The following is a 27815-nucleotide window of genomic DNA, read 5'->3' on the forward strand; positions in this document are numbered from 1 at the left end:
CACACCTACCAGCCTTGCCTTTCACTGTAGCAGCCTTTGGTTTCATTTAAACAACAAGTTTTGGATGATTTCATGCTTGTACATAATTAGAAAACTATTTTTGTAATCTGACCTGAATGATACGGATTAAAATTGCTCCAACTCAATACCATTAGCAAAAGCTACTAACCTATTTAAAATAAATGAACTGACATATTAATTAAAATAGACAAAGATATTTCTTATAAATAGGTGTATTCGTCATCGGCAATTACTCGGTAACGAGCATGGCTATGTTTAATAACTCAGGAAGCCTGACTGGAAAGGAACATTGTTTATTGTTGAACACCACAATACAGCCACTACTCCCAGCCCAGGACAGACAGTTCTGCAGGCCCATCTTTGCGACTACTTTTTTTTTTGAAAATCATTGCACCTTTACTCAATAATCCTCTACATTTTAACACCATGTTCTAAACAAAGACAAAGTAATGTTGCAATTATTTACATCTTGAAATGAGTTATCTTTCCAAATGATATTTAAACGACTAACTACATTTTAACTCAGTATATATTTCAGTTCTTTCCTGCCACAGTGGTTCTGCTAATTTCTTTTCCACAGGGTCTACTTTATTTTTGTTTCCAAATCGACCTATTCAGCAATGTTATTACACATGTTTGTTTCTGAGCTGGGTGTCCTGGGTTCAAGTCCCACCTGTTCCAGGGACACCACCAGAGCTCCTGTGGGTCTGCTTCTTATTTTTTTAAGCAACCTGTTTATATTTGTTATAACTCTAGAACAGTTTGGACTTGAACCCGGGATGCTACCTGTGCACCCTCAGAGTATGTTTTAGAATTTTTATGTAACCTATTTTAGATTAGATTAGATTACTTACAGTGTGGAAACAGGGCCTTCGGCCCAACAAGTCCACACCAACCCTCCGAAGAGCAACTCACCCAGACCCATTCCCCGACATTTACCCCTTGACCTGAGACTAAGGGCAATTTAGCATGGCCAATTCACCTAACCTGCACATTTTTGGACTGTGGGAGGAAACTGAAGGACCCGGAGGAAACCCACGCAGACACGGGGAGAATGTGCAAACTCCACACAGACAGTTGCCAGAGGCGGGAATTGAACCCAGATCTCTGGTGCTGTGAGGCAGCAGTGTTAACCACTGTGCCACCGTGCTGCCCACCAATTCTTCTAATCAAATCAGTGATGTCGTTATTGCCACCACCATTGCAGCACAGGAACCCTTTCGAATGCTTCAAGATATTTTCTAATCTTGCTGCTCAAAGATGTTAATACATATCTTTGGAACAGGTGGGAGTTGAACCTGGGGCTCCAGGCTTAGAGGTAGGGACACTACCACTGCAGCCTCTGGAATATGCTTTAGAAAGGGCTCCAGTCATGAGTTCCAGCTAGGCAAGCTCCACAAGGAATGAATTAGTGATTCCCAAGGAGCTGATCAAGATCATCATACTGTCCACCTGGGCAATTCCCTGCCATTGGCCATGAAATCTGTGGGTCCTTGTGCAGCTGATGAGCCTGATCTAGAGCTGCATTTCCTACCATACATTTGGCAGCCGTTACTGGGAGGTGGAATTGGGCCTTGGTCTGGAGATCGCTGACATTCCTTTCTCTAGTGTCTGTTCTATACTGCCTCTTACCAATGAGTGTTCTCAAAGAATTGTGTCCCCTCATACAGGAGGTTCTCCCAAGTTGGTTTCTTCTGAAGAAGGGTCTCCCATGGGTTGACATCAATGTTGCATTTCTTTAAGGAAGCTTTCAGGGAGTCTTTGAAATGCTTCCTTTGTCTTCCTCTCATTTGTGTGCCTTCCTTAAGCTGAGCAAAGAAGATTTGCTTTGGCAGCTGGGACTCAGGTATCCTGAGCACCTTCTTTTTATAGATGCATTCCGAAATGAGTATAATCAAAAAACATGATTGCATTTGTGAATGTCACAGGAATAAATATGTAGCAAATGATATTAATTTAATCATACATGTCAAGATTGCTGCTCACCTCCCACATTGGCTTAATGCCATCCTTGAACAGGTGAAAATCACTATGCCCTGTGAGATCACCAGGTCGAACTAAATGACTATAAAACCTCCAGAACTGTTCAACCTGAAAATAAAAATAAAAATGTAATTCTCACACTGTTGCAATGAATAGTTAGAATCCTCTAACTGTTTAAAAGTACTGCTTGTCAATTCCAGATTTGTCTCAGCCACAAAGAAAAAAAAAGGCCAATTTAAGACTGAGATAAGGAGGAACATCTTTAGAGGGTAGAAAGTCTTTGGTACTTTTTGCCAGAGAGCTGAGAGGGCAGAGTTTTTGTGTATAGATGAGATAGATATATTCTTAATTAGTAGGAGATTCAATGGTTGCATAGAAAACACAGGAAAGTGAATGTGAGGAATATCAGATCAGCCATGATTCTATTGAATGGCAGTAAAGCTCAAAGGGCCAAACAGCCTTCTCCAGTTCCCATTCTTATGGTCTTAACTGAGAATTTTAGAATTTATTAAACTCAACTTTGAGTTTGTGTTGGGAAATTTGATGATGGTCTTAAAATGAAATGAAGGCACTTCTTTAAGTAGTTACTAGTAGCTCATAAGAACATATTTTGATTCTGGATAAATTGATGATGAAACACTTGCACATCATAATAGTAAGGTGGCTATGGGGAAGAAAAAAGAATTAAAATTTAAGATTGATGACTTTCGATCAGAACTGACTTTATATCCGCTGTTCACTTCCCACATGTGTTGCCCAATTTGCTGACTTCCACCATTCTTAATTTTATATTTCTAACACAAACGAATAAAAGTGGATAAATCCTCAGCACCTGATCAGGTGTACCCTAGAACTCTGTGAGAAGCTAGGGAGGTGATTGCTGGGCCCCTTGCCGAGATATTTGTATAACTGAGTCACAGGTGAGGTGCCAGAAGACTGGTGATTGGCTAATGTGGTACCACTATTTAAGAAAGGTGGTAAGGAAAAGCCACGGAACTACAGACCGGTGAGCCTGACATCGGTGGTGGGCAAGTTATTGCAGGGAATCCTGAGGGGTAGGATTTACATGTATTTGGAAAGGCAAGGGCTTGTTAAGGATAATCAATATGGCTTGTGTGTGGGAAATCATGTCTCACAAACTTGATTGAGTTTTTTGAAGAAGTAACAAAGAAGATTGACGAGGGCAGAGCAGTGGACGTGACCTATATGGACTTCAGTAAGGCATTTGACAAGGTTTCCCATGGGAGACCGGGTAGCAAGGTTAGATCTCATGGAATACAGGGAGCCATTTGGATACAGAACTGGCTCAAATGTAGAAGACAGAGGGTGGTGGTGGATGGTTGCTTTTCAGACTGGAGGCCTGTGACCAGTGGAGTGTCACAAGAATTGGTGCTGGGTCCACTACTTTTTGTCATTTATATAAATGATTTGGATGTAAACATAGGAGGTATAGTTAGCAAGTTTGTCGATGACACCAAAATTGCAGGTGTAGTGGACAGTGAAAGAGGGTACTTCAGAGTACACTTGGATCTTGATCAGATCGGTCAATGGGCTGAGGAGTGGCAGATGAAGTCTAATTTAGAGAAATGAGATGTGCTGCAATTTGGAAGAGCAAATCATAGCAGGATTATACACTTAATGGTAAGGTCCTAGGGAGTGTTGCTGAACACAGAGACTTCGGAGTGCAGGTTCATTGTTCCTTGAAAGTAGAGTCACAGGTAGATAGGATAGTGAAGAAGGGGTTTGGGTATGCTTTCATTGGTCAGAGTATTGAGAATAGGAGTTGATAAGTCATGTTGCGGCTGTACAGGACGTTGGTTAGGACTATTTTGGAATTGTGTGCAATTCTGGTCTCCTTCCTATCAGGAGGATGTTGTGAAACTCGAAAGGGTTCAGAAAAGATTTACAAGGATTCTGCCAGGATTGGAGGATTTGAGCTAAAGGGGAGAGACTGAATAAGCTGAGGCTGTTTTCCCTGGAGCATCGGAAGCTGAGGGGTGACCTTATCGAGGCTTATAAAATAATGAGGGGCATGAATAGGATAAATAGACAAAGTCTTTTCCTTGGGGTAGGCGAATCCAGAACTAGAGGGCATAGGTTTTGGGTGAGGGTGGAAAGATATAAAAGGGGCCTAAGGGGCAACATTTTCACACAGAGGGTGGTGAGTATATGGAATGAGCGGCCAGAGGAAGTGGTGGAAGCTGGTACAATTACAACATTTAAAAGGCATCTGGATGGGTATATGAATAGGAAGGGTTTAGAGGGATATGGGCCAAGTGATGGCAAATGGGACTAGATTAATTCAGCAAATCTGATCGTCAAGGATGAGTTGGACCGAAGGGTGTGTTTCTGTGCTGTATATCTCTATGACTCTATTTGCTATATTTTGTTTTTGCATTACTAGGATTGCAATGTTTCTGTAAAGCAAGATCTTCTCAGCATGAATACTTACAATAATACAGCACTAACAATATCTGTTAGTAATAAAAGCAGGAAGTCATGGAGAAACTCAGCAGGTCTGGTAGCATTTGTGGAGAGATAAACTTGATAAGGCAGATTATGGTAAAATATGTTTGTGAAATTTTTAATTTGAGGCTGAGCTTAACCATACAACATAGTAGCAAACTAATCTTTTGTCAGATAAACACATTTCTGGCCATCAAATGCAAATGATCAGCTGTGAAATCCACAGTGACAGTTAGTCAGACATAATTGTGTCAATGGTATTCAATGATCATGACACATATTGTCAATAAATAGAGTAAGAATCGAATTAAAGAGTCAAGGACCTTGTGGCACAGTAGGAATGTTTCCACCTTTGAGCCAGGAGGCCTAGATTCAAGACCCGACCTGTTCGAGAGCTGTGTAGTAAAATCTCTGAACAAGTTGCAAGTTCATGTCGTATTGAAGAGCCAAACACACAGTGTTGGAGTTCCTGCCATTCAGCTGAGATATTAATCTGAAGTTCCACCTGCTCTTGAAGGCAGATCTTGTGGATCACAGAGATTGTGTTCCTACCTGTGGACCAGGTGGTCATTTCGAAGATTTCTACTCAATTGAAGGAGTTGGAAGGGTTCTTGTGGTGTAGTAGTAATGCCCCTATCTCTAGGGCAAAGAACTCAAATCCCGCCTGTTCCAAAAGTCCATATAATCTATTGAATCCCTACAATGTGGAAACAGGACATTCAGCCTAAGCAGTCCACATCAACCTTCTGAAGAGCATCCCACCCAGATCCATCCTCCTATACTATCCCTGTAACCCTGCAATTTCCATGGCTAACCCACCTAACCTACACATCCCTGAATTGTATGGGTAATTTAGCACGGCCAATCCACATAACTTGCACATCTTTGGACTGTGGAAGGAAACCGGAGCACCTAGCGGAAACCCACACAGACGTGGGGACAAAGTGCAAACTCCACACAGACATTCATCCAATGGTGGAGTCAAACCCGGGTCCCTGGCACTGTGAGGCAACAGTGCTAACCACAGAGCCACCATGTCGCCAAGTGTGTAATAACATATCTGAATGGGTTTGTTAAAATATATCAAATGAAAAAGTCCATACTGGAATTCATCGCGTTGGTTTGACTTGCAACTTTATAAACAAGGTATGATGGTTATAAACTATCTTTGTAATCATATCAGTAAGATAACTTGAGGATTATATGCAGTAGTAATTATGTACAAACAGCAAAATGTCAACATTCCTTTATGAACAATGAAATATGAGCACTTTTGATGTAATAACAAGTCTATTTTGGGTAGTTGATGGTTTGAAAAATGCCAGTATGGAATGAGCACAGGCAATTTTCTTTAACAGGAAAAGCAATGCCAAATTGGGTGTTTGCCACAATGAGAACCATAGCAACACAGACCTCAACTGTCCAGACAGTCCTGGAAGGTGATGAAAAGGATAAAAGCAGCAAATAGCAGAAAATGACAAATATTAAATGGATCAAACATACAAAAAAGTAACATATAAATCCTATGGTACTAAGTTAACAATTTTAATTATAAATTTATCAATAAAATAGGATCAATTAACACTGGTTTCTGGGCCTTACTATAACCGTTTACAGGTGTTTGGGGGTTGTTTACCTATAGAATAACAGGTACCCAGGAATGTGTTACAGATTGGAACTCAACTGTTACTTACAGAGTTGTCTATATAGAATAGCAGGTATCCACCAATCGAGGGTTTTGGGTGTGTTTTGAATATAGAATGACATATGCCTGGGAGTGAATTACAGACTAGAATGTAATAGAGGGTTTGGGTGTTATATAACAGATACCTGGGAGTGAGTTACTGATTGGAATCTAATTGGGAGGCTTGGGGATAGTTTATCCCTACAATATTAGATAATTGGGAGTCTGCTGTCAGGAATGTGGAGCAGAGCAAAAGTACAAGGTCACTCAAGACTTGAAGAATTCCTTCCCAAAGGGCATTATGGGTCTACCAAAAGCACATGGACTGTAGTAATTCGAGAGGGCAGTTCACCACTACCTTCTTAGGACAATATGGAAGGGGCAATAAATGCTAGCCAGCCAGCAACACCTATGTCTCATGAGTGAATAAAGCAGCAACACCTATGTCTCATGAGTGAATAAACAAAATGTTCAGTGCAGATGCAACAGTCTCCTCATATTTAATGCATTAATTTTCACTGCAGACGAGAGCTTTCTCTTAATAAACTCAACATGATCTTACTTGTAATGCATTCTGGAAAAGCAAACTGCAGGTATATAAATCAGGATAACACATTGCAAGCATAGAATGAAACCTGTACTGTAATCAGCAATGAAAATAGCATAGGCTATCACTACACATTATTGATCTCTCTGCTAATTGGAAAACACCATATTGAGCCCACATTTAGGTTGAACGTTATAACTGAAGTTTACTCAGAAGGTTAACAGATGAAAAATTGAGTAATATCAGTAAATTTAACGAGTTTACAATATTTAAAAGCACTGTGCCTTTTTCCAAGACAATAAAAGTAGTAAAGTTTTTCACCATTCTATGCAGTATGTTTGCAATTTGCAACTTTGGTTTAAAAAAAATGTTTTAAAGGTCTTCCTCAGTATTCTTTGATATCAATCCCACTTCGAAGCCAAATAGAAGGACAGCAAGACCAACTTATCAATTATTTCTATCCCTCTTTACCTTTTGATCAAACACTAAGGAAGATGTCAATCATTTCACAATTAAAGCCAGCCCACAAATTAAATCACATTTTCACAGGGCATTGGACAAGGCATCCTGAAACAAGCAAATTGTTTGCTGTCACTTCAGGTCAGACTGAGAGTTTTACTTTTGAACTTACAGTAATAACTGAAAACATTGTCATCATCATCTGGAAGGATTTGTTCAAACAATCTCCAATTTAATTCATAGTCAAATAAGAGTGAAAATTCAGATAGGACAAAAATATATGAAATACAAGTAGGACCTCAAAAGGGTTTGAGAGCTATGTCTCATATTTTACTCTTCCCTTCCTTAACTTCTCTTAATTCATTTCTGGCAACTAATATTTATTATAAGCCCACTGGTCCGAAAGCTATCTTGACTACACTTTCTCACTTTCTACACATTGTAAGAATTCTGTTTCATTTTCCCAGTTCCTTTGTCCCCAGTGCATCTCTACTGATTCAATGTCTCTTTTTTTTCCCAAACCAAAGAAGGATTCCCCTGCCACTACAGCTAATAGGGTCCTTGATCATGTTCACCACATTTTTGAGTCACTTCTTCCCCTTGCCCCACAGAATCATGATACAATTCACACGAATTAGGTACAGGAGTAGGTCATTTGAGTTCTCAATAATTCACCATTATTTGATAAAAACATGGCAGACTGTAGATACAACTAATTTTCTCATCTGTCAAACTCCTCCTCCGTGACAATTGACTTCCTTCATGCTCAAAAATCTATTTAACCCAGCTTTGCCATATATTTAATGTCACACCCTCCATTACTCTCTTCTGAAGAGAACTCCCAAGACTAAAGATTCTCAGAGGAAAAAAATTCTCTTCACTTCAGTCTTAAATGGGATGTGGTGATGACTAAAGTCAAACAGTTAGTTGGATGATGCTCACACTGAGCAGAACAGGTTCTGGGATGGAATGAAGACTCCTGTGTTTTGCTTTTACATCACTGCTAGTTGTAGCACTTTGTCTGGTTCAGTATAGCAGTCCTGTTGGTTTACCTCCTTCCAGCTCCCTAAGCATCTTCTTTCTGATGGTGCTGCTCAGAGTACTTCCTGGGAGGATCTAACCAAGATAGCTTCTCACAGCCCATCACAAGACTACCAAATAAGGCTTCTATATTCGGTGTTCAGTTGACTTAGACTGGAGGTACAGACCCATTAACTATTTTGTTTAAATCTGCCCCAGTCATTTTCTTTATTAACTTTCATTGTCAGGTTGTGGTGAGATAGAAAGAGCTATTTATACCTTCAGGAAAACTACTCTCGAGGTCTTTCTATTTACCCTTCAACATTTCACAAAATTTCAAAAAGCCCTGTGATTTCTTCTTGAGACAACTACTGTCTGGTCCCAAAACAAGCTGAAATTTACATGTACAGTTATGTGACTTTTTGCATGATTCCTTGTTCATTTTAAAGACAAATTAGCATTCACTATAATCACACACATTTTAATTGTGACAGTGATAGTGGATCAGTTCATTTTCCCCACACTACATACCATCTGCCAGATTTCAGAGATCCAAAACTCTCCTTCCATGTTCTTCATGTAACTTATTAGAAGCTTGCATTCTGCATTTGCTATTCAAAATTCTCTTCATTGGATAGACTAAATGCAGATTGGGCAATTACTTTCAGCAGCACCAAAGTTCACTCAACAAGCATGACTGAACTTCCGCTTGCCTGTCATTTTAATTGTCTCTTGCTAATATTTGTTTGTTTGGCCAATTGCACTGTTCAAGAAAGGCCCAACACAAGGTTGAGGAAAAGCACTTCATCTTTTAATTAAGCACTTTCCAGCTTTCCAGAATGAACATGAGGCCTACAAACTTCTGACAATTTTGGTGCTCCATTTTGATTGCTTTCCTTTGCTAGTTTCATCTGTTTCAGTCAAGCAATAAACCTGTCAGAGGCACAACTTTTGTTTCTTTTCTTACCCATCAACATTCCCTTTGACAGTGCAAGGGAATGGCTGAGGAATTCCTGACTTTCGCCAGATCACAGACCTTCCTTTTAGGCTTGTTTCATCCACCCCTTGCTTAAAACTTATGATAAGGTTACAGACCTGAACCATTAATTGTTAATCTCCATAGATGATGTCATAACCTAAGTGTGTCAACCATTTTCGGTTTTATTTTGAGAGCATATTAGAAGAGCAAAATATCTCCTTGGTTTCTTCCAAACTGACTTGGAACTTTCCATCTAAGCGATGGATGGTGTTGTTTTAAAATAGTAATAGATTAGGAATGAGTAACTGATAACTAGAATTACAAAGGCAAAAGATTCATTATCTTTTTATTGTGCTATGTCAATTCAAGTTATTTAGAAATGTTCAATAAAGACAATTAGTCCACTGAAATTAAAATTTATATTAATGAAAATATTAAGAAATGTCAGAGCGAGAAACACGTAAACAAATTGAAATAAAGGTGCAGCATACATTCCCATCACAGAAAAATGTTAACTTTCTCGGCAACACTGCCTAGAAAGAATTTGGCAAATCCAATGAAGCAATTGGCTTTAAGCCTCCACCAGTTCTTTATTTACTTAGTATTTATAACTGCTTTTATCTTTCTAATGATGTATTTTTCTTCCAACAAATTATCCTAAATTTTTTTGTGAACAAAATAAGTGTAAAGAAAACTCGGCAGCAAAATACTTCCTATTGTAATAGCATAAATAGCAAAAAAAAAGAGTGCTTACAGATGCAAATGTTCCAATCTGTTTAACATTCTGTTCATAACTCTGAGAGCTGGTTGGTCGCCCTGGTGTACGTCTGGAATACCAGAATGTATAGTTGTACTGTAGTGGGTGTTCTCCTGGACCAGGGACCACTGCCTGCAATGAATAACATATTAAAATGAAAGTGCAGCAAATGTTTTCAAAATGGAGGTAAAGAGTCACACTCTTTTTCTTAGATGGTCATACTTCTAGTCAATATAAGGGACTGCATATTTTCTCCTTTTGGACTATAAATTGAATGGAAGTTGGACACTACTATATAGCTGAAATATGAATAGAGTGTTTTGCAATTTGAATCAAAAATCTAAGTTGTGTGGTACATTTGCAGCTATACGAGACTATGTTGCTTCTGGAGCAATGGGTTTGATAGATTATTGAGATAAAGCAGTATCAGGAGTCTTTGAGTTCAGGAAAAATTGCCTGGTGACAGCCCTCAACTTGTTTGAGCTGCAATTTGTTAAAAACTTGAAGGCAGCGCAGCCAGAAACATCCAAAGCCAGCAACAAAAATCATTTCTCTCCCTTCTCTGTGAGAGGAGAAGACAAAAATAAAACCCCAAGTAATTCAAAAGAAAGACTTCTCATACAAAACGAAGGTCGACCTGATCAACTATCAAAATGAAGAACATCCATCACTCTCCACACACCATGTCAACATTAATAAAATCAAAAGAACTGTGAGAGACAACTTAACTCACTATCGTCATCTGGACATTTGATCTACAGAAATCCTTTCTCCTGTCCACTTTTTCCACCCGTAATATTTGCCAAATATTATGCTTGTTTTTTTGTCTGTCTTATTTGTGAATGAGTGTGTGTCTATTTGGGTTTTAAAGGAGTGGAGTTTATATCACATTGTAGATTAGTAGTTCTTTCTTTTTTCTGACATTTGTTAACGAATACTTTTGTTTAAATGACATCATTTAAAAAAAGGTTTCTTCCTTGTTTACTCATACACTGTTGGTACCTTCTAACACTTTAAATTAACTTACTTTGTTATGATGCCCTTCGGAAAGTGCAGAGATTTTCAAGCCCCAATACTCTGGGGTTGCCAAACAAATTAATAATCTAATCAAAGCATGCAAAGACCACAATTCACATGCCTGTTGGAATCAAGTTGAGAGAACCTACTGACTAGGTTCCTGTACTTAATAAGAACTACAGTTTATTACCAATAAGTGAACTTTAATCACAAATAAACAGCTATGAACAATCAACATATTGCTCTACTAGTTACAACTCTAACATCACTCCCCCTAACTTTAAAACCCTTACACATACATACAGACAGACACAGACAAACAAAAACAAACTTGGGTTTCATGGGCGGAGGTGAATAAAAGACGAAATCCTGATGTGATGGTGCTGGTGCTGGATTGGGGTGGACAGAGTTAAAAATAACAATACCAGGCTATAGTCCAACAGGTTTATTTGGAAACTAGCTACCTGATGAAGGAGCAGCACTCTGAAAACTTGCACTTCCAATTATAAGACTGGAAATCATTGTTCAATAGCATCAATCCACAGGGTTTGCTGAAATGATCCTTTTGCTTGCCAGGACTTTTTGTTCTTTAATCTCTTTTCTCTTCTTCACAAGAGATACAAGACAACTGGTACACTAACTACAAACTTTTTTTAGATACTGCTTAAATGCAATAACGTACAGTAAATTGGTGGGAATTAAAACTCTATTTAGGCTTCAGGTATTTTTACTGCAAAAAGTCACACACTCAGCACCTGTCCTTCCAGCAGTCCAAAGGCTTCTCACTGTATTGTTCACACCCATAAGCTGTGCAGTTGTCTGTGAACCAGAGAGCTATCATCAGGCTGACAATCTCTAGCATCCATATCAGGTCACAATTTCACAAACCAATCAGTTACTTTTTAATCAGCCAAATCTTACTCTGCACATCAATATCCTTCTCAATCTCCACTGTCTCTCCACCAATCCCAGTTTCATGCTGTGTACAGTTTCCCCCACTGCTTGAACAAAGTAGCCATGCAAACACCACACACAATGAGCTTCAGGAATTGTTTTCAGAAGTCCAGCAATAACTTCATATTCTTTTGGTTTTAAAACACGCCTATTTTTTCATTTCAGTTATGGTCTTTACAAGTTGTATTTTGGCAGTTTGCATTTTGGTAGCTAGAGTGTAATTTGTAGTCAGCAAATCCCAGAGCTCAGCTGCCTGGCAGTTAAGTATTATTTTTTTCAATTCTAGACTTAAAATAAAACAAGCAAAGTAAGTTTTGGAAATTTTGAATTCACCAGATTGCTTCATTACTTTTTAAACTGGTTTCACATTACGTGTAATTATGCTTCACATCAAGGACATCTTTAATAACACTCCCAAAATAACATTATACAAGCCTGAATATAAAAGTGAAGTTCCTTTTCTGTCACTGAAATGGAAATTATTTTTAAATCAACACAATAGTAGTAGCATAAATGCACAGGGAAACATTCATCTACTTTGTTATTAAAACTTGAGAGAAAAAAGGATCTAATAAATGAGTATCAGACTAGTCATGACCACATTCTTATTTGCACAGCTTTTCATCCTTATATTTATATTCTAAATTAAACACTGTATTGTAACTAACATTCCAACAGTTAATTTAGAACATAAATAGAAGAATGGAAATTATTTTTTATAACAGTACTCCCAATGCAAGAATAAGATTCAATTTTTAAATTTATTTGTGGGATGCCCCTAGTTGCCCTTGAGATGGTGGTGGTGAACTGCCTTTTTGAACCTTTGCAGTCCACCTGCTGTGGGTAGAACCACAAATCCTTTACTGAGGGAATTCGAGGGCTTGACCCAGTGACAGTGAAGGAACGGCAATACATTTCCAAGTCAGGATGATATCCCAATGTATCTGCTACACTTGTCCTTCTAGATTGAAGTGATCATAGGTTAGGAAGGTGCTATCTGAGGATCTTTGGTGAATTGCTGCAATGCATTATGGCGAATATACATTTCTACTACTGAACGTCAGTGGTGGAGGGAGTGGATGCTTATGGATGTGGTGCCAATCAAGCGGGCTGCTTTGTCCTAGGTGGTGTCAAGCTTCTTGATCCAATTGCTTCCCTCCTGCTCTGTAGCATATTACAGACCATATTTAGTTGGTCATAATTCACCATCCAACAGTTATCCCATTCAAACTTTAAGAATTACTCCACAGTAATTAGGCAAGTAAAACTATCTATGAACCCACCACAGATCAGCTGTCAATATTTTGTCCTTTTATTCAGCAGAGTCTGACTGTGAGCTGGCTGTTCCTTCAACAACACATTTTGTATGGCTAAACAAACAAAAACAAAGAATGGATGCTGAAAATCTGAAACAAAAATAGAAATTGCTGTGGAATTTTAGTAGGTTTGGTAGCATCTATGGGGAGAAAGCAAAGTCAACATTTCGGGTCCAGTGGTCTGTCTTCATTTTGTGTGGCTGTTCATTCTGTTTCAGTGTGTGCCTCGATGTTCTTACCTTTCGTTTGGTACTGTTTGGGGTCTTCTCCTTGTCTGTCTTTTCCTTCTCATTTTCTTTCTGTGTGTGGGTATCCTCATTTTGATCTTGATCACCACTGTCATCATCTTTTAAACTACAAAATGAAGAAACAGTTTGATACAATTGTCTAGTATGGGTTAAGAGTGTTATTTAGCAACAGCATAACGATCTATTTCAACTCTACGAAATCAGTAATAGTTGTACCAATATGTTGCATACTTATTTTTGCTTACAAAATTGTCTGGCATATAATGCTGCAAGCAGCGAGAGCAAATGCAACATTAACCAGTCTGCCTGACAAAACAATTCCACATATTTTCTTCAATAAATAATGCAACCAAAGCCACTGCAATTAAAATTTCACAGGGACTGTTCTAAGTTAACTGCTCCTTCTACTGTTCAAACCATAATTTTATAATACCCAATGGTCAAGGCAAGTTTGGAATATGCTATTTATGATTAGAATGACTATCCCACAATATGGAGGTGCCGGTGTTGGACTGGAGTGGACAAAGTTAAAAATCACACAACACCAGATTATAATCCAACAGGTTTATTTGGAAGTACTAGCTTTCCGGCAGTTGCTCCTTCATCAGGTAGCTTCTTTACCGTGTCCTGCTGTTACTGCAAACTCCTGAGTCTTGGTCTCGTATTGGTTCCCAATTTAATAAATATCCATTCTATTCTGTGTTGTTTAAGTAGATAGATGAGTGTCAGTTAAATATACAATACAGACTCAAAATTCTTATAAGATTAGAATATATTCATTGACTTTCAAATGGCAAATTGTAAGGCAATTAATATAATTAAATAAATTCAGAAGTTTTGGGAGTTCAGTCGTATTGAAGAGAATCTTCTCTGGACTGCTTCCAATGTCAGTACATCTTTCTTCAGATAAGCGGCCCAAAACTGTTCATAGTATTCTAAGTATGGTCTCATTAGTGTTTTGAAAAGTTCCATTTAGTTTTACACTTTTATATTCCTTTCCATTTATTTCAACACTGAGCTGAAAAGCAGGTCAGGCAGCATCCAAGGGGCAGGAGAATCGATGTTTCGGGCATGAGCCCTTCTTCAGGAAGCTCTGATCGCCAGCATCTGCAGTCCTCACTTTCCTCATTTATTTCTACAGCCAACATTCCATTTGCCTTCCCTATTACCTGCAAAATTTCAGTGTGAGCTTTTTATGATTCATGGATGAAGACTCCCAAATCACTCTATTTCATAGATTCATGCAATTTTTCTCCATAAAATTAATAGACACTCCCTCTATTCTTTCTGCCAAAGTGCATAACCTCACATTTCCCCACACTGGGAAAAATAATTGATTGTATTCCATCAGCCAACTTATGTCTATATCCCTCTACAGATTCTGTCTCATTCTCACTATGTACCTTCTCACCTACTTTGTGTGTCATCCCGTACTTGACTGTTGTATGTATACTCAATTTCTACGTCCAAGTCATTATATTGTTAATAAATGCAGACACAGAACTGATCCATGTGGCACACTATTAGTTACAGATTGCTCGCCTGAAAATGCCCCCTCTTACCCCCACTCAGTCTTCTATTAGTTAGCCAATCCTCTATTCATGAGGATGTAGTAGCTCCAACACTATGGGTTTTTCTCTTTTTAAGTAGCCTAATGTGTGGTTATCTTATCAAATGCCTTCTGAAAATCCAAATCTATCACTTTTCTTAAAGCTCTCCTGCTTGTTACTTCCTTAAAGAATTTTAGTAAATTTGTCAGGCATAATTTCCCTATCATGAAGCGATACTGCCTCTGCTTTATTATATTATGTAGTTATAATACATTATCTGGCCCAGCATCTCTATTTTAATTACTTAGTTCCTAAATATTTTTTGAAAAATCATACTTGCCCTTTAATTCATACTTTGTAGCCTGTAAATATTTCACCTGTTTACCTTCAATTTGAAACTAACCTATAATAATAGTCAAATGAGTAGCTATCACCAACCAATTAACTTATAATTTACCTGCGATATTATGCTTTTGTGCTGGGTGCCCGATTCTGGGCTTCAATTTATCCTGTTAAAAAAAAATCTTACAAACTATGATCCAAAAAAAACAAGTTAAAAACACAACTCTTTCTTTCTGCACTATATTCGCATGTTGCCTCCAAATTATACACTCAATCACGCTGTGTCTTACTCTGGATTTGATCTCTCCTTCCTGACCATGTGAAGCTTTTTGATACTAATATTTAGTAACTTTATAGTAATTTTAGGAAGTTAGGAATTTAGTAATTTTGGAATGCTTTTAGTGTCTTCTACTGCGAAGACTGATGAAAAGCATTTATTCAAATTTACTTATTTCCCTTTTTTCCCCCCTCGCCAGCCTCATGCTTTAAGGGGCCTATGTTCTCTTTGGCTTCTCTTTTTCTTTTTATATATTTAAAGAAGTTATTGTTGTCTGTTTTGATAATACTAGCAAGTTTACATAAAGTTTATTTTTTCCTGTTTTTTCCCTTCCCAATCTTCTGGTTTACCACTAATCTTTGCTATATCTTATGTTTTCTTTTCTTTCAATCTAATGCTATCCTTAATTTTCCTGGTTAATTATGGCCCGCTTATCCACTTCCTAGAATCCTTTCTCTTCACTGGAATTTGTCTTTGCTGTGAGTCAACCATTTCTTAAATGTCTCCCATTGTTCCTCAACTGTCTTTGCCATGAAACTCTTTTCCCAATCGACTCCAGATACCTCTGTCCTCATCCCTTTATAATTATCCTTATTTAATTTTAGCATAATTGTTTCCAAACCAAGTTCCTTCCTCTCAAACAGAAGACTAAATTCTACCATGTTATGGTATCTGTTCCCAAGGGAATCTCTTACTCTGAGACAACTTATTAAACCTGCCTTATTACACATTACCAGACTCAAAGTATCCTCATCCCTTGTTGGATCTACAACATGTTGTTCCAGGAAATTGTCCTTTGTACACTCTATGAATTCTGACTCATTGCTTCATCTGCCAATCTGACTAGTCATCCATGATTAACATAATGCCTTTGTTAAATGCTCTCCTTATCTCCTGATTTATTCTCTGTCCCACTACATTGCTGCTCTAAGGGAACATATAGACTACTCCTACAAGGGTCTTCTTTTCTAATGTCCACTCATATGGGTATTACATCTTCCAATTCAAGATAATTTCTTACTATCGTACTTATTCCATCCCCTTGTATTAACAATGCTATCCTCCACCCTTTCCTTCCTGCCCGTCCTTTTGAAAGATCATGTATCGCTGAATGTTTAGCTTCATGCAAAACTATATCCATAATGCCTAGAATATCATACCTATTAACATGTATTTGTGTGGTCAATTAATCTATTTATTTCAATTACTACGCACAATCAAGAGTCATTAATGTTGCTCTTTTAAAAAATGTTTTCCCCTTCTGACCTTATTTACTGCTTCTTTACAATGTATACTCTGTAGTTTCCTGTCCTGCGCTGAATATTGCTATCCAAATAACTGACCTGTTATTCCATCATATCCTTTTGTTTTGTAAAACTACACTTTGCATCTCTCAAACCTTAGTTAGCTTAAAGCCCTCTCTGCAGCCCTTGCTATTCAATTTGCCAGGACACTGGGTCCCAACATAGTTCAAGTGAAGCCCATCCCATCAGAACGGTTCCCTTCTCCCCATTACCAGCACCTTCATGAACTGAAAGCCATTCTACCCTCACCAATCTTTGAGCCATGCACTTAACTCCTTGACTTTATTTGGTTTATGCTAAATTGTCTGTGGCTCAGATAGTAATCCAGAGATTATTAGCTTAGATATGCCGTTTTTTAATTTAGCTCCTAACTGTTCAGAGTTTTTCACAAAACCTTTTTTTCTTGTCCTACTAGTGTCTTCAGTACCAGTGCAAATGGGTCCTAGGTTTTATGAATCAGTTAGTGTACAAAATCAAAGACGTAATAGTATACTTATAGAAAATTATGCTAAGTCAAAATGTGGTATCATGGCTTGGTCACCCTAAAGTTAAAGAAAGATGTCAAGATTATGTAATAGATGTATAAGACAAGTTTTTTTCTGTGAGGAAAAACTAAAGAATGCAAGACTCTTTATTAAGCAACAAAGGTTAAGAAGAGATCTGATCGTCGGTTTGGATTATAGAATCATAGAATTGATATGACACAGATCCTTTAGATCTGTACTGACTCTTCAGGTGAGCATCATGATTTGGTGCCATTCGCCAGCCACCACACCATAATTCTGCATGTTATTTCCATTTAAATAAACACCTACTGTCCTCAAGTGTGTCAGTTGATCCTGACTCAGTGCATGCAGTGCATTCCAGAAAAAATCCCTTGCTAAATAAGCAAGTTTCTTCTCACATCACATTTACTTATTTTGCAAATCATTTGAAATCTGTGCCTGGTCATTCTTTATCATTTTATGAATCGGAACATATTCTCTGTAAAAGTAAATTCACTCTTGAACACCTTGATTGGTCCTAGTTCCACCATAATCTCAAGCATGCATTACAGATCCTAAATAGTCCTTACAGGAAAAACATTGTGCAGCCAGTGCTTTAAATTTGCATGGTTTCTCAATCCTTTTACCAATGGGAATAGCTTTGCCTATCTACTCTGTCCAGATTCATTATGATTCTGTCTGCCTCCAACAATCTCATTTCATTGTTATGGTTCTGTTCGCCGAGCTGGGAATTTGTGTTGCAGACGTTTCGGCCCCTGTCTAGGTGACATCCTCAGTGCTTGGGAGCCTCCTGTGAAGCGCTTCTGTGATGTTTCCTCCAGCATTTACAGTGATTTGTACCTGCCGCTTCCGGTTGTCAGTTCCAGCTGTCCGCTGCAGTGGCCGGTATATTGGGTCCAGGTCGATGTGCTTATTGATTGAATCTGTGGATGAATGCCATGCCTCTAGGAATTCCCTGTTCACCTCTATCGACAAAACCCTAGCCAGAAAAACAATAGCCAACCTGCTGGACATACAGAACAGACAACAAGACTGGGAACCGATCAACCTATACTCAAATTACTGGACCTGTGCCTCACAACACACTTCACATTCAACAACCAAATATGAACAAAATCAACAGCACACCCATGGTTTCACCCATCTCTGGACTCATAGCAGAAGCGGTAATGCAAAGGTTAGAACAAACAGTCTTACCACAAATTCAACTCAAACTCTGGGTCAGATATGTAGATGATACCTGTGTAATCATTAAAAACACAGAAATAGAGAACACACACCGGATCATCAACGCCACACTCACAGGAATCCGATTCACGAGCGAGGAAGAAAAGGATAGCCAACTCCCATTCCTAGACGTGATGGTACAGAGAACACCGTAACGGAGATTTCACCACAAAGGTATACAAGAAAGCCACACACGCAGACCAAGTCCTAAACTACGAAAGCAACCACCCCAACACACACAAAAGAAGTTGCATCAAGACACTGTTCAAAAGGGCCACAACACACTGCAGTACACCAGAACTGCAAAAAGAGGAAGAAGAACACCTATACAATGTATTCGCCAAAAACGGAAACCCCCACAATTTCATCAACAGATGCCTAAGGGAAAGACAACGGAATGAGGACATGCCACAACCCAAAGGACTAGCCACACTACCATACATCGAAAACATTTCTGAACTGACAGCCAGACTACTGTGACCACTAGGACTCATAACAGCACACAAACCAACAGCCACTCTCAGACAACAACTCACCAGGACGAAGGACCCGATACCCAGCATGAGCAAAACCCAATGTAGTGTACAAAATCCCATGCAAGGACTGCACAAAATACTACATAGGACAAACAGGAAGACAGCTAACGGTCGGCATCCATGAACACCAACTAGCCACGAAACGACATGACCAGCTGTTCTTAGTAGCCACAAACTCAGATGACATGAGTTCGATTGGAACAACACTACTATCATAGGACAAGCCAAACAGAGAATAGCCAGGGAATTCCTAGAGGCATGGCACTCATCCAATCAATAAGCACATCAACCTGGACCCAATATACCGGCCACTGCAGCGGACAGCTGGAACTGACAACCGGAAGCGGCAGGTACAAATCACTATAAATGTCGGAGGAAACATCACAGAAGCGGGTCACAGGAGGCTCCCAAGCACTGAGGATGTCACCTAGACAGGGGCCGAAACGTCTGCAACACAAATTCCCAGCTCGGCGAACAGAACCACAACAATGAGCACCCAAGCTATAAATCTGCTCCCAAACTTTGAATCTCATTTCAACCTCTCAGTCCCAACTTTTTCAATGTATGCAACTGAATTTCATTCTCATGAATCTTTTCTGCACTCTAATACTTTCACTTCCTCCCTACAGTCTGGTGTTCAGACCTGGACATAATAAATCAGTTGAGATCCAATCAATGTTTCATACAAGTTCAAACACTTATTTGCTTTTATACTCTATGCCTTCATTGACAAAGGTTTGAGTGCTGCACATTTTAGTAACCATATTCTAAACCTGTCGTAACCTTGACAGATTTATGCATTTATAGTATACACTCAAGTCTCCCTACTCTTGCACCCTTCATTTTATACTGCCTTCCAGCAGGATTTCAATAAAAACAAATCACTTCGCACTATTCTGCAGTAAATTTCATCTGCCATTTCTCCATTCACTCAATTTCAAAATGCTTTACAGCAAATTAAGTACTTCTGAAGGGTAGTCACTTTTGTAATGTAAGAAATGTGACCTAATTTCCACACAGCAAATTCCCATGTACAGCAATGTAATAACCTGCTTCTAGTGATTTGGAATGTTTAATAAAAACCAATCAACTCAGTTTTAAACTTAATTTAGCTAACTTCAATTGTTATTTATAGTTATTTATTCCAAACTTTTACCATCTTTTAAATGTCAAAGGGTTCCCTAATATAATTCATGAAAGACCTAGCTTAAAATTTTAGACTAGGTCTAATTCTTAACTCCAGTCTCTCAGTAAAATACTTCCCTCTGCACTCCCTTTAATATCTGTTAACTTCAATTCAATGACTATTCAATATTTTAAATTCCAGCAGCTACAACTGTAACTTGTTTAATCCCGCCCGAAGTCAATGTTTGGACTCTGAGGTAGTCATGCGACTGGAGACGTTAATTGTTTCTTTCTCCACAGATGCTGCCAGACCTGCCGAGTTTCTCCAACATTCGGGGTGCTTGTTTCAGATTTCCATCGTCCGCAGCGTTTTGATTTTATGTAATTCCAGTAAATCTACGTTTCACTTGTTCCATGTCCAATCCAATACAGGGAACTACTCAAGCTTCTCGGCATGTATTACCAGGTAGGTAAAAACAATGACTGCAGATGCTGCAAACCAGATTTTGGATTAGTGGTGCTGGAAGAGCACAGCAGTTCATACCAGATGGTTGTATGGTTGAAAAATGGCTTCTAGCACCTTGTTTCCTAGTCAACTAGATATTAGCATAATGGTAATATTCTATTACCCTTTTGGATTATTCACCGCATTTGTTCATGAAATGTAGCGATCTATGTACTAGAACCAAAAAGCCGCTATGGACGTTATTGCGTCTTGCTTTAAAGCAGTTATAGGGTACTCAGATCTTCGGCAACATTAACCCTTAAAAACACAATGTCCTTTCAAATTATGCCAAACCTATTGACAAAACATAAACGAGAAAAACAATGTTAATTTCAAAATGTTGAAGATGTTAATATATTGATTTCGGTATAAATGAGTTCGCACGGAGAGACTAATGGAAGCATCTGATATTTCAGGGTTGGTTGTTTTACAAGAGCCTCCTCGCTACGGTTAGACATCGGAATCACTGAGCCACACAGGAGGTCCCACAGCCCGAACACGAATGCGGCCCTGCAGGCGGCAATTTGAAAGGTCTTGGGGAAAAAAAAAGATGAATAAACGTCCCGGGACAGGCCACTAATACCGAGATAAGATTCAGAAGAAATGTTTGTGTGGGACATAGAGAAAGGGAAACCAATGACTCACGCATCGAACTTGTTGTTCATGGTGTTAACACCGGGCGGGCCAGCTAGAGAATGCTCTCTCACTCGGGGACACTCCCCTTCAGCAGCCGCTCGAACTGCAGCTGCGCGCTCACCTGAGAGGCGGAGCCCGGGACATCCGGGGACGCGGCACGTGATGGCTTCCACCTCATCAGCTCGGTGCGCGAGCGGCTGGTCCGTTGGAAGCGGCACGGTTAGGTGATAGCGCGACATGGGTTGGGGAGAGGCAGGTAGGAAAGAAAGGTGAGGAGGACCAGGTTAGAGGTGTGCAGATGGTGGCATTCAACCAAAAGTGGAGGGAGAACGAACGATTTGGAGATACCTTTTTTTTAAAAAAATATACTTTATTCATAAATAATTTGATTGTCTGTACAATTGGTCATGCCATACGTACGTAAACATTTACATACAGAGGTCAAAACTTATCATTTTTATACAGGTCTGTACATTTTTTGATCATATTCCCATATAATTAGCTGAGGCGTCAGCAGAGCCCAAATGACTGCATGGGCCCCCTGTTCTTCGTTAGGCAGGCAGACTTTACACAGTGGTCTTTCCCCACAGCGCCTTGGCGGCAGCTGCCCCAAGCTTCAGCGCGTCCCTCAACACGTAGTCCTGGACCATGGAATGTGCCAGTCTGCAACACTCAGTCGGGGTCAACTCCTTCAGCTGGAAGATCAGCAGGTTTCGGACCACCCAGAGAGCGTCCTTCACCGAGTTGATGATCCTCCATGCACAGTTGATGTTCGTCTCAGTGTGCGTCCCGGGGAACAGACCGTAGAGCACGGAGTCCCGCGTCACAGCGCTGCTCGGGACGAACCTCGACAAATACCACTGCATTCCTCTCCAGACTTCCTCTGCATAGGCACATTCCAGAAGGAGGTGTGTGACAGTCTCTTCCTCCCCGCAGCCGCTTCGAGGGCAGCGTGCGGTGCGGCTGAGAGTCCGGGCGTGTATAAAGGATCTCACAGGCAGAGCCCTCCTCACCACCAGCCAAGCCATGTATTGGTGTTTGTTGGAAAGTTCTGGCTTTGAGGCATTCTGCCAAATGGCTTTGACAGTCTGCTCAGGGAACCGCTCGATAGGATCCGCCCTCTCCTTTTCCCGAAGGGTCTCAAGGACACTACGTGCTGACCACTTCCTAATGGACTTGTGGTCAAAGGTGTTTTTCTTCATAAATTTCTCCACGAAGGACAGATGATACAGAACGGTCCAACTACTCGGAACGTTCCGCGGCAACAAGGCCAGGCCTATCCTTCACAACACCGGGGACAGGTAGAACCTCAGTACGTAGTGACACTTGGTGTTTGCGTACCGGGGATCCACGCACAGCTTGATGCAGCCACACACAAAGGTGGCCATCAGGGTGAGGGTGGCATTGGGTGTATTTTTTCCCCCGTTGCCCAGATCTTTATACAGTGAGTCCCTTCGGACCCGGTCCATCTTTGACCTCCATATAAACTGGAAGATGGCCCGGGTGACTGCAGCGGCACAGGTTCTGGGAATAGGCCAGACCTGTGCCACGTATAATAGCAATGACAGTGCCTCACACCTGATGACCAAGTTTTTTCCTGCGATGGAGAGCAACCGTAGCTTCCATCTGCCCAGTTTCTGCCTCACTTTGCTGATACGCTCCTCCCAAGACTTGGCGCATGCCCCAGCCCCTCCGAACCAGCACCTTCAGGTGGTCGGTCCTGACGGTGAAGGGGATCGAGGATTGGTCGGCCCAGTTCCCGAAGAGCATAGCCTCGCTCTTGCCTCGGTTTACCTTGGCCCCCGAGGCCCGTTCGAACTGGTCACAAATGCACATGAGTCTGCGCACGGACAGCGGATCCGAGCAGAAAACAGCGACGTCATCCATGTACAGGGAGGCCTTAACCTGCAGGCCCCCGCTGCCAGGAATAATCACCCCTCTCAGGCTCGCATCCTTCCTGATGGACTCGGCAAATGGCTCTATGCAGCACACAAACAAGGCAGGAGAGAGGGGGCAGCCCTGCCTGACTCCAGATCTGACTGGGAAGCTATCTGATTCCCACCCGTTGATTGAGACTGCACTGACAATGTTGGTGTAGAGCAGTCTGATCCAATTGCAGATTCCCTCCCCAAAGCCCATTTTGGAGAGAACATCTCTCATATACGTGTGTGATATCCTGTCAAAGGCTTTCTCCTGGTCCAGGCTGATCAGGCAGGTGTCCAACCCTCTGTCCTGCACGTAGGCGATGGTATCCCTGAGGAGTGCGAGACTCTCGGCGATCTTCCTGCCCGGCACAGCACAGGTTTGGTCAGGGTGAATCACCGACCCTAGAGCAGACCTGACCCGGTTGGCGATTACCTTTGACAGAATTTTGTAATCTGCATTCAACAGTGAGATTGGTCTCCAATTTTTGAGTTCCTCCCTCTCCCCCTTCCGCTTGTAGACGAGGGTGATGATGCCTTTCCTCATGGATTCACTCATGGTACCTGCCCGAAGCATACTGACATACACCTCCAGCAGGTCCTGGCCAATCAAGTCCCATAGAGCGGAATAGAGCTCAACCGGTAAGCCGTCGCTTCCGGGAGTTTTATTTTTTTCGAAGGACTCGAGGGCCTTGGTCAGCTCGTCCAGAGATAGCGGCTGGTCCAGCCTCTCCCGTGTTCTGTCGTCTAAGACCTCCGTGATAGAGGACAGGAACGACTGGGAGGCCGCGCTGTCGGTCGGCTGCGCGTCATACAGACTGGCGTAGAAGGATTTACTGATCCTCATGACGTCAGCCTGAGATGACGTTAGCGAGCCATCTTCCTTCAGGCTGCTGAGCACAGAGCTCTCTTTGTGCACCTTCTGGAAGAAGAAACGTGAGCACGTCTCGTCCTGCTCCACCGAGTGGACCTTGGACTGAAAGATTATCTTGGAGGCCTCCGAAGCAAAGAGCGAGGCTTGCTGGCCCTTCACCTCCTTGAGGTCCTCCGTGACATCCACCCCCATTGTCTGCAGCAGGAGCTGGTTCTGCATACTTTCTTGGAGCTGGGACAGTTTTCCCCGCCTCTCTCTCGCCTCCTGAACACCTTTGAGGATGAAGAACCTCTTGATGTTCCCTTTTACTGTTTCCCACCAGTTCGCTGGGGACTCAAAGAGGGGCTTCACGGTTCTCCAACCTGCGTAGTCCCTCTTGAGCTCCTCGATGTTTCCCGGGGTCAACAGCTTGGTGTTCAGCTTCCACGTTCCCTTACCAGCCCGCTGTAGGTGACAGTCGGCCAGCAGGAGGCAGTGGTCGGAGAAGAACACCGGCTTGACATCGGTGGATCTGACCGAGAGCTTTCGGGACACAAACAGGTAATCTATCCTTGAGCGGATAGACCCGTCTGCCCGTGACCAGGTGTATCTACGCTGCGCTCCGTCTGCAGGGGCGCTGAAGACGTCGTGCAGCTTGGCATCTTTTACCGTGTCCATCAGGGCTCTGGACGTGGTGTCCAGTTTACTGCCCCCCCCCCGCCGGATCGTCCATCTGCATCAATGATACAGTTGAAGTCTCCGGCCAGAATGACCGGAGTGATACAGTGGAAGCTGCTGCAGGACGGCCAACCGTTCACTCTTACCCACTGGGGCGTATACATTAATCAGTCTCAGGGGAGCATTCCTGTACATGATGTTGGCGATGAGGAGGCGCCCGCCCACCACCTCCTTAACCTCGGAGATGGTGAAGTTGCCTCCTCTCCAGGATACCCAGGCCGGAGGCGCGGCTATCGTTGCCCCCCGACCAAACTGACGCCCCATGGGCCCATAAGCTCGACCATCTCCTGTAGCTGCTGAGGTGCGGTATCCCACACTCCTGCAGGAACAGGACGTCGGCTTTAACGTTGGCCAGGAAGGCCATCGTAGAAACACATCGCGTAGCCGATTTGATGCTACGCACATCAATGCTGGCTACTCTTATCCCCATTTTAACAGTTTACAAGGTTAACAGTGTCCATTTGCTGCTGGTCTTGCCCCTCTGGGGTAGCTGTGTGCATTCCCGTGGTGACGGCAAACTGCTGGACCATCCTAGGGCTGAGGTAGCTGTCCGGCTCCACGCTGGAGCCATTTCCCCGCTCTGGTGTCTTCGGGTCGGGCCCAGGGTCCGCATGGTCCAGTTCTCCATCTGACAGCCGGGCTGTCACAGGACCGTTGCTCCCAGTTACCTGGAGCTGTGGGCCGGTGGGTACCTCTTGGTTCTCACTGGGTGGGGGGAGGCCTTTACCCGTCCCCTCAGAGGGATTGTCTTTTCCTGCTTGGGCGGTGCTGCCCTCCTTTTTCTCCACGGCGCTCTGTCTCTTCCTCTGGTGATGACCCTCCTTGCGCCCGTCCTCACCGTCGGAAGAGCTGCATGTGTCCTCGTCGCGTAGGTGTCGCATCCCCCCTCGCTGGGTGGCTTTGGGAGGTTTCCTCTTCCTGCTTTTCACAGTAATCCAATCCTCTGCTTCCTTTGGTCCCTTCTCTTCCATTTCCTCCGTCTGTGTTGCAGGAGCTTGGATCGGCTGCTGCACCTCCCCGCTCTCTGCCGTCTGCTCCGCTACAGCCCACCCTTCTTTCTGGTTGCCTCCAGACACCGTTCCCGTGCTGTTTTGTGGTACATTGCTGGTCTTGGGCAGTCCACGGCTCGTGTTGCCACCTCTGGCCATCTGTGCGTAGGTGGCGACCCCTCGTCTTGGGCAGGCCTTGTACATGTGGCCCGCCTCTCCGCACAGATTACAGTTCTTGGCCTCCTTACATTCCTTGGTCGGGTGGCCTTCCTGCTTGCAATTTCGGCAGACGGTCACCTTGCAATCCGCTGCCATGTGGCCTGACCTCCCGCAGGTTCGGCACACTTTTGGCTGCCCTGCGTATGTCAGGTAACCTCTGCTTCCTCCGATGGCAAAGCTGGAGGGTGGGTGGAGGATGTTCCCACTGGCATCGACCCTCAGGGTTACCCTGACCTGTCGTTTGCTGGTCCATATCCCGAAAGAATCGACCACATCGGTACTCTCTCCCTCGACCTGGACGTATCTCCTCAAGAAGGTCAGGACATCTGCTGCTGGGACGTGAGGGTTGTACATCTGGATTGTTACAACCCGACTCCTCTGCGCAGGAAGCACACAAAACGGGACCGCTGACAAAATGGAGAACAGAGGTTCCCCTTCCTTCTCCTTGAAGACCTTCAGGAGCTGCTCGCAATTCTTCACGCTCCTGAAGGTCACATCGAAATAGCCTGCCGCAGGGAAATCCTGCAGGCAGTACACGTCCGCTGCTTCGAACCCGCAGCACTCCAGCAAAATCTTCTTCACAAACACCCTCCGATCGACCGGTGTGCGCTCCTCCACCTTCTTCACAGTCACCCTGACTGTGTTGCGAATGCCCTGGCCAGGGCTGCGAGCGGCTGCTGAGGCCATAGCTCTGAGGTTGGCTGGTACCTGAATTGGCGTTAGGCCGAAGCCAGCATAAAGATCCACCAAGAGCAGGTCAGCACAACCAAACGATCCTCCAACGTCCAATCACGATCCAGCGATGGTCTCCAGCAGCTCCGACGGCTCGCAACACGATTCCCGCGGTTTCTCCCCCGCCAGCACACGTCCGCCGCGTTGAACCGACAGCACTCGAGCAGAATCTCTTCCTCTGGTCCTCAGGAACTACACATATTCCGAGCCAAAAGGCCGAGAAGCGTATGAAGTTAAAAATCACACAACACCAGGTTATAGTCCAATTGGAAGCACTAGCTTTTGGAGCGCTGCTCCTTCATGAGGTGGTTGTGGAGCACACTATTGTAAGACACAACTTTATAGCAAAAGTTTACAGGGTGATGTAACTGAAATTTTACATTGAAAAATACCTTGATTGTTTGTTGAGTCTCTCATCTTTTAGAATGACCATGAAAGTCTCACTTTCATATGTAAATTACTTTTTAAAAAGTTACATTCTCAGGTTAATGTAACAGTTGGTGTTAGCCAGGCAATATGTTAAGATGTTGAAGGTGTTAGCCCCCTGTGTTCCCTGTCTGTGCCATAATTAGACTGATTCTAATCTTAAAAAGTGAGTTAACAAGAGTCTTATATGGATTCATGCAGTTTTTGAGCAAAGTATAATGTAACAAATGCGTAGTGTGAACTGGAGCGATGGTAAGGGGAACAAGCTAGGGGGATCAGTATGGGATAAGAAGGTTAGAGGGAACTGGAGAGGAGTGGGGTTTGTGTGAGGGGGAGTGAATCTGGGGAAATGGAATATGTGGAATCGTTGATGGTAAATCTGGGAGATTATGGAGTGGAGATGCGGGATGGGATAGGTGACCTTGGAAGAACTGCTTCTTTACTTCTTAGCGCCCTGTATTTTGCATTTTGTTTGCA

At 42.2% G+C, this 27815-nt stretch overlaps 1 protein-coding gene across 2 annotated transcripts in view; it reads right to left on the reverse strand.

Moving 5' to 3' along the window:
* Positions 1-21597, reverse strand: part of eif4e2 (eukaryotic translation initiation factor 4E family member 2) — a 37619-nt gene extending 16022 nt beyond the window's left edge. The window contains exons 1-4 of one of the 2 annotated variants that reach the window (XM_043702381.2): positions 21469-21594; positions 13443-13557; positions 9914-10048; positions 2008-2112 (exon numbers count right to left, since the gene is read on the reverse strand). In XM_043702381.2, the coding sequence (XP_043558316.1) occupies positions 2008-2112; positions 9914-10048; positions 13443-13557; positions 21469-21488 (375 nt within the window). In that variant the 5' untranslated portion in view covers positions 21489-21594. Of the gene's footprint in view, positions 1-2007; positions 2113-9913; positions 10049-13442; positions 13558-21468 lie in introns of both variants that reach the window. The other variant, XM_043702382.2, reaches the window with a different exon arrangement.
* Positions 21598-27815: the final 6218 nt, after the last annotated feature.

This window comes from Chiloscyllium plagiosum, unplaced genomic scaffold, assembly GCF_037043375.1.
Source record: "Chiloscyllium plagiosum isolate Xiang-an unplaced genomic scaffold, Cpla_swu_hap1 HiC_scaffold_13, whole genome shotgun sequence".
NCBI lineage: Eukaryota > Metazoa > Chordata > Chondrichthyes > Orectolobiformes > Hemiscylliidae > Chiloscyllium > Chiloscyllium plagiosum.